Below are 6,504 nucleotides of genomic sequence, written 5' to 3' on the forward strand. Positions count from 1 at the left end.
AAAAGAGTCATATGAAAAGATAATCTCCAACCTGTTGAGTTACCTGCAAGCTTCACAGTCTGCTACAGGTCTAAGGTTGTGAGCTGTCACAATGCTGGGGTGAGCTTATGTGACACAGATTTCTGCTCCTGAAGGTTATGGTTCACACATAGTCCTGAATCAATTCCAATAAAATTATTGGTACGTCAAGTTGGACTTTCATCGTACTTGTACTTTGGTATGTTATGGGGTGAAGTGCATAAGATGCATGAGCAGCATCCAGATGTAGACAATGTAAAGAGTGTGACATCCCTCCAAGTTCAGAATTTTATATGGAGGATGAATAGGATGATTTTTAAGAGCCCAATGTGGTGCATGACTCCAATACAAGAGCATCTTCCAGTCACAATGGGAGTGATATGCATATAAGCATAGAGTTCATGATAGCACCCACAGACCACTTCAAATTCCAACATTGTAAAGGGAAAGTAGATGCAACCCCATCTCTAACCAAAAGGTTTTTGCAGTTGATATCTTCTGGAAAGGAAAAACCAGTTTTCTGCAGTGCACTATCACTGGCCTATCAACAACACTCCAGGGCAGACTCAATGCCCTCCGGGAGAAGAAGGAAAACACAAAACAGGCTCCATATTTTGTACACAAATTTTGTCTTGTTGCTTCTTTTTAGGTTTGTCAGAGAGGACAGGGAGACTCAGACTACCAGCATTCTCTGTTCATGTTTCTGCTACATTTCAGATTTGCAAGGGAGCTCTATGGTAACTGAGTTGCCTGGGTAGGAGTGCAGAGACCATCATCCTGCTCTGGAGAAGCAAAGAGCTGGGATTAAACATCTTTCCCTCCTGTGTGGGAAGATGTGAAGACAGTTTTTAAGAAAGGATACTATCCCCATCCTTTCTACATAAAGGCCATGTCTTTTCCAGGCCAGTTGTTTCAAACACTTCCTGACAACTCATGCTCCTTAGGTACTGGGAAAAGGAATTACCTTTCCACTGTAACCGCCCTTAGTATAAAAACTGCAGTGTCACTGCTGATACCAAGTCCCACTCTAATTCCAGCTGAGGTCTGAGGTGGAGGGTTGCTGGAAGTTACTGTAATATTGGAGACAGCATCTCCAATATTCAATGAATGGGCATCTCACACAAACATAGAGGGATATGTGGGACACTCAATGTGGTATCTACCCACTGAAGCTGAAGCTTGGGGAAAACAAACCCACTCACTGGTGGAAGGTGCTTCTAGAAAGAGCTTCTGCACTTTCTAGAAAGGTCTCTCCTTCAGTACTTCCTCAAGGCAAAGTTAGGCTTTGGGCCTTGATGAGTCTCTCCACACATCTGTAGCATGACGATCTCAGATGGAATTAGCACAGGAAGGGATCTGCATTCAAGTAATTTTACGAGGGTACCCATCTTGCCAGGGGTGACATTACATGACAATTCCTTCAGACAAAAATAGATTTGTATTAATAGTTATATACTTCTGTGGTTAGGGCACTGTCACCCTGTACTGGCTGAGATGCAAGCCCTAAACTATCTTTATCTGGGAATTAAGGAAATCATTTAATGCAATTCTTATAGCTCTGGGGAGATGACCAATGTGAAGGGGGTACACTTGTAAAATACATTTTACTCATGTTCCTATTTTCCCAACAACTTTCTGTTCAACTGGATGCAGGTAAAGCTATGACAACAGGAAGACCAAGGAACTCACCGGGGACAGGGAATGGACTACTGTTCAACAGTATCTACTCTGGCCTTAGGGATCACTCTGTTCCTGCAAGACATGTTTACTACCATCCCAGTGGAAACTGGCCCCGTGTTTGTGAGGGATGTCGCCAGTGCAAAGTATCCACCTCCTTATTTAACCCTTATCCTCTAAGTCCTTAGTCTGGTCAGAGACTCTGACTGAAGAGAATTTAGCTCCAGGGGCTTGAATATTACTTTCTGTGATTGTTCACACTCCACAAATAATTAATAGAAAGCTAGAAGATCTTTGCCAGTATTTATCTCAGTGAAGTCCATTTTACATGTGGTGCACATTCATTAACGGTCTAGAGTCAGAAATTCTGTGCTCTTTATCCTGTAGAAAAATATGAGAAAAATAATCAATGTGGATATTCACCATCCTTGCTTCCTAAATACTTCCCAGTTCTTGACGGATGTCGCCCCAACACTGGTGATTCTCATAATACTACAGCACCTGGGTTCAGACATCGATATGCACAGATGAGAGACATGCATGTACACATGAACACACACTGGGACATGTGGGAGTGGCCCCAGAACTTTTGAAAGGCCTCAGATCTTTTCTTTCTGTGGTGCCTTCTTTTTTCCTGACTACCTAATATTCTCTCCCTGTATATCCCAAGGTGTTTATTTAAACAGTCAGGTTTGCTAGGCCTGGATTAGTAGAAACTCACTCCTAGAGGACACTTGGGAGGTCACCACAGAGGAGCACACAGAGGAGAACCATGTTGGTTTGAGTTGGAAAACTGTTTAGTTGAAGGCAAAAACTGGGTAAGCCACTCTGATCCAGGATTCTTAACAGGAATGAAAAGTCCAAGGAAGTTCTCTTTAATCCATCACAGAGTCACAGAGTAGCGGTGGAATTATCACCTCCAGAGGTATGTTAAGTTTGCCCATACTTACAACTTTCTCTCACACTTAAATATTCCTGTCCATTGTCTCATTCTCCACTGAGGCCCCATATAAACACCCTTTCAGGATATAACTGTCTGCTCACCTGGCAGTGTCCTAGTTCTCTCTTCATGAGTGGTCTTCCTTAGGGTAATAGTAAAGAGGATTCGGCCACAGGTCATCCATGATTATCTGTGATTGGAAGGAGGACAGAAGATGGAAATCCCACTCCCAGGAGTAACCCACCCAAGCCCTAGAGAATAATGGATGGTCAGAGAAAGCTAACCTCAGCAATCCTGTTGGAGCCAGGGAATTTGTGTGCACAAAACCAGTTGAAGAAAGTGAGCCTGGTAGTGTCTTGCATGCAGTTGGCATAACTATGTTCAGCCTGACCTATCCACTCTATTGTACTAGAATCTGACTCTTTGTATCCTGCAGAAAAGGAATATGGAATAGCACAGGGTTTGCCATATACCTGGTCCAGGCAACACCCCATAACCTGTGACCATACATACCAATGATGCTGAGCTCATAATCCTTAGTAACAATGTCATTCCGGAAGTATGGGTTTTCACTAAAGGAAAACATCATTCTGTACATCCTCAGCCCAGGATTGTACTCCACCTGTCAAGATGTGGAGGAAATAAAAGGGAAATCTCTAGGTGTCTTCTGAGAGCACACACATGATAGTGAAACGTAATGCTTGTCCACATTTGCTTTTCCTGAAACTGCCCTTATGCTCTGCCCAGACACAATTCCAACTGACCTCCAAGCTCAACATGTAGCCCAGTAAGTCTTCATCCTGGCTGCTGATGATGGACGACATCTGGGGATGGTTCATTATCTGCTTCTGGTCAAGGAACCTTGCTATACGATGGAAAGAGGAGCTACAAGCAGGTGAGCCACTGTGTAATGAGAGCAGTCCTTGGAGCAGGCCTCCACATAGACCTGTGGGCATGAGGTCTTTCCTTCATTGCCCCATGTCCCTTAGAACATGATGACTAAGATGTTCTAAGTCTCCTGTTCTGTGAAAATCTGAACCTCTGTAGGTGGAAGAAACTACACTCTTTTGGACATGGGAATCTGCTGACACCCTGGGGGATGATGGGCAGTCAGAGAAAATCGATATGAGAAGTCCAGTTGGCATGAGGAAACTTGTATGCATAGTTAAAGAAAACAAGCTAGCTGCCTGATAAAGTGGCTGTTGATCTAATATTCCTCGGCTCCTAGAGGCCAATGTATACACAAAGGATGACAAGAACCTGGGCTGTATCTGCCTTTCCCGACCTTGTACAAGGGGTGTGTATGCATGCCTGTGCATTAGACTGGCATGCTTTTCACATGCAGGCAGCTTCTATGTTAATAGGAAGGGGATAGTGGAGGAAAGGGATTGACAGTGCCTGGGAGACTGTTGGTAATGTATTGCCTCAAAAGTCACAAAATATTTCTTCAGTAAATATGCATCAAAATGCACAGTGAGATCAACAGGGGCTGGTGCTAAAGGGGACGACTTTGTTTCCCATACAAAGGGTAGGATACTCTTAAGTAGTGATTGGTGTCCCTGGCCAATGTGTGATTGGTGTTCCTAATCACACATTCCCTGCTGCACAAGGGCCCCACTTACTTTTTGGGCGGAACACCATGAGATTGGTCTCCATCGTCTAAACTTTGGAGCTCTTACCCCAACCCCCCACAGTTCTCCTTAACCAATTCACCCTCTTTGCTGCCGATGCCCAGAGAGAACACTTAAGGATACAGCTTTAGCCCAGAAGCCTGGGATGCCCTGGATTATGGTCTTTCTGCGCTGAAAGTAAGGTCCACGCGCTTTGGCCACCCTTGCTTTAATCCGGGCTAAAGCTCCACTACAGCGGGCATTCACAAAGCTGAGCTCCAGCTGAAGAAGTTCCAGCTCCTCTATTTTAGATCTGCCTTCTGTAGGCCCACCACTTGACTGTGGCAACCTTTGTATCGCATGCTGGTCTTTAGAATCACATGCCTGCTCTGGGTCCTTTTCCAGCTCAGGCTGCTGATCTTGTTCACCTTCCTGCTTGTGCTCCTTTACCTCTTCACCCTCATTCTTGACATCCACCACCTCTGTGACTTTCAACTCCCCGATAGCAGCCTCGTCCCCCTCCTCACACGTGTCAGGGTGATGTACCACCTCTGCAAGGGATACCCCGTCCTCCACAGGACCACCTATTACCAGAGGCTTCACCATCTGATTGTCCCCAGCAGGAGCACCTGGGCTCTGCTCTGGTGCCTGAACTTGGGCCTCTCCTTCCAGAAGTCTGCTTTCCAGGAGTTCCAGCTCCCGGAATTCCTGGGGAGCCATGCTCACACTCCCCTCCTCGGGACTCTCCATAGGATGCTCAACCTTGTACAAGGACTCTTGCGCCTCAAGCCAGCAGGACCCTTCAATGCTACACCCTGATGGTCTTCCGAGTCGCCAACCAGCCTCTGAGTTTTTCCCGGCAGCCCCTCATAGCAGACTCAGTTGCTATCGGGACTGGGTGGGCTACTGTGACGTCAGCAGGAGACGGGACTCAAATTGTCTTGCATTAAGAAGTACACAGGTAATCTTGCCCGCCTCCAACCAGCCTGGTGCACAAGCACAGCCCTCACCCAGTCCCCGGGTTCTAGTCCTGTGCTCACACCTTGCCACTTCTCAAGGTGGCCTTAAGCTTGTGCCTGTGACCCCGAAGAGGTCACAACTTGTTTTAGACAGTGGGTAGAATGGGCTATCCAAACACCCGCATAACCTATGCCACGGTGTCATTTCTCCCTGAAACATACAAGTTGGCAAGTACTTGGCGTGTTTGTTGGGGTGCTGTTGTACTTTACTACTGTTGATGCACTTTCACTCATTGGTCAGATGAACAGGTAGGTATGTGCTCCTCTACTGAATGACTGTCCTTGCCAAACCTTGAGCTGTTGGTGACGTCATTTGGGCATTAGGTCCACTTCTTGCATACCTTTCTATTTAGCAAAGAGGGATGAAATCCTGTCCCTAAGCAGGATTCATACATACTAAGCAAGGTGTTGCTCAGCTGACAGAGTTGAGAATGAATCATCCCTCAAGTCCTGCACAGAACTATAAGCAAAGTGGTTCCCTTAGAGGTCAAGGCTTTGAGGATTATAATGAAGTGGAGTGCTGGTGCATGGTGTATTATTTAACAAAATAGGAGCAAGGTGGTCTCCTTTCATAGCTACAGAAAAATCAGGAATACTTTTTGTTCATAACGCAAAAGTATATTTAGTCCAATGTCAACAACCCTCATAGTCTGTACAGTCTCAACACGGTTTAAAAGTCCAAAGTTCAAAGTCTCTTCTAAGGCTCAAGGCAGTCTTTTAACTTCAAACCCCCTATTAAATCAAAATGAAAAAGCAGATCACATACTTTCAACATACAATGACATAGAATACATGTTACCATTCCAAAATGGAGGAAGGTATCATAATGAGAAAATAGTGGACCAAAGCAAGACTGAAAACTGGGTACTCTCCGCCTGAACTCTCCATCTCCATGTCTGATGTCCAACTCCTTTCAGCTTTGTTGACCGCAACACACTTCTTTCACTTGTAATGGTTCTACTCCTTTGGAGCAGGTTTTCTCAGCAGGTATCCCAGGGCTCTGGCATCTCTAACATCTTGAGGTCTCCAAGGCAATCAAGGTTTTACCTTCACAGCTTCACACAGTGGCTTCTCTGAGCCTCCATTGAAGCACACACACCTAGCTAGGCTTTCCTTCATCACAGAGGGAGATTCCATAACCCCTTTCTTCTCTTTTTAAAAATTTTTTATTGAATGTTTTATTTACCTACATTTCAGATATCATCCCCTTTCCCCATTTGCCTTCCCTAGAACCCCAATC

General features: G+C 45.3%; 1 protein-coding gene across 1 annotated transcript; it reads right to left on the bottom strand.

The window, feature by feature from the left end:
- Positions 1 to 1,990: 1,990 nt before the first annotated feature.
- Positions 1,991 to 5,126, bottom strand: LOC117701526 (testis-specific Y-encoded protein 1-like). The gene is made up of 6 exons (XM_034493161.2): positions 4,390 to 5,126; positions 3,400 to 3,477; positions 3,149 to 3,257; positions 2,920 to 3,065; positions 2,740 to 2,825; positions 1,991 to 2,076 (listed from the first exon to the last, which is right to left on the bottom strand). Exons 1-5 carry the CDS (start codon positions 4,993 to 4,995, stop codon positions 2,763 to 2,765), a joined length of 1,002 nt encoding a protein of 333 aa, XP_034349052.1. The 5' UTR covers positions 4,996 to 5,126; the 3' UTR covers positions 1,991 to 2,076; positions 2,740 to 2,762.
- Positions 5,127 to 6,504: the final 1,378 nt, after the last annotated feature.

This window comes from Arvicanthis niloticus, unplaced genomic scaffold (genome assembly GCF_011762505.2).
Source record: "Arvicanthis niloticus isolate mArvNil1 unplaced genomic scaffold, mArvNil1.pat.X pat_scaffold_1264_arrow_ctg1, whole genome shotgun sequence".
In the NCBI taxonomy this organism is placed as follows: Eukaryota; Metazoa; Chordata; class Mammalia; order Rodentia; family Muridae; genus Arvicanthis; species Arvicanthis niloticus.

Bases quoted from the DNA above. Each gene is read 5' to 3' on its own strand.
- LOC117701526 (XM_034493161.2), bottom strand. From the start codon at position 4,995: ATGGAGAGTCCCGAGGAGGGGAGTGTGAGCATGGCTCCCCAGGAATTC. The intron at 3,478-4,389 runs GTATCCTTAAGT...GACCAGAAGCAG, and splicing joins CAGGCTTCTGGGCTAAAGCT to ATAATGAACCATCCCCAGAT. The intron at 3,066-3,148 runs GTATGTATGGTC...CCTTTTCTGCAG, and splicing joins TTATGAGCTCAGCATCATTG to GATACAAAGAGTCAGATTCT.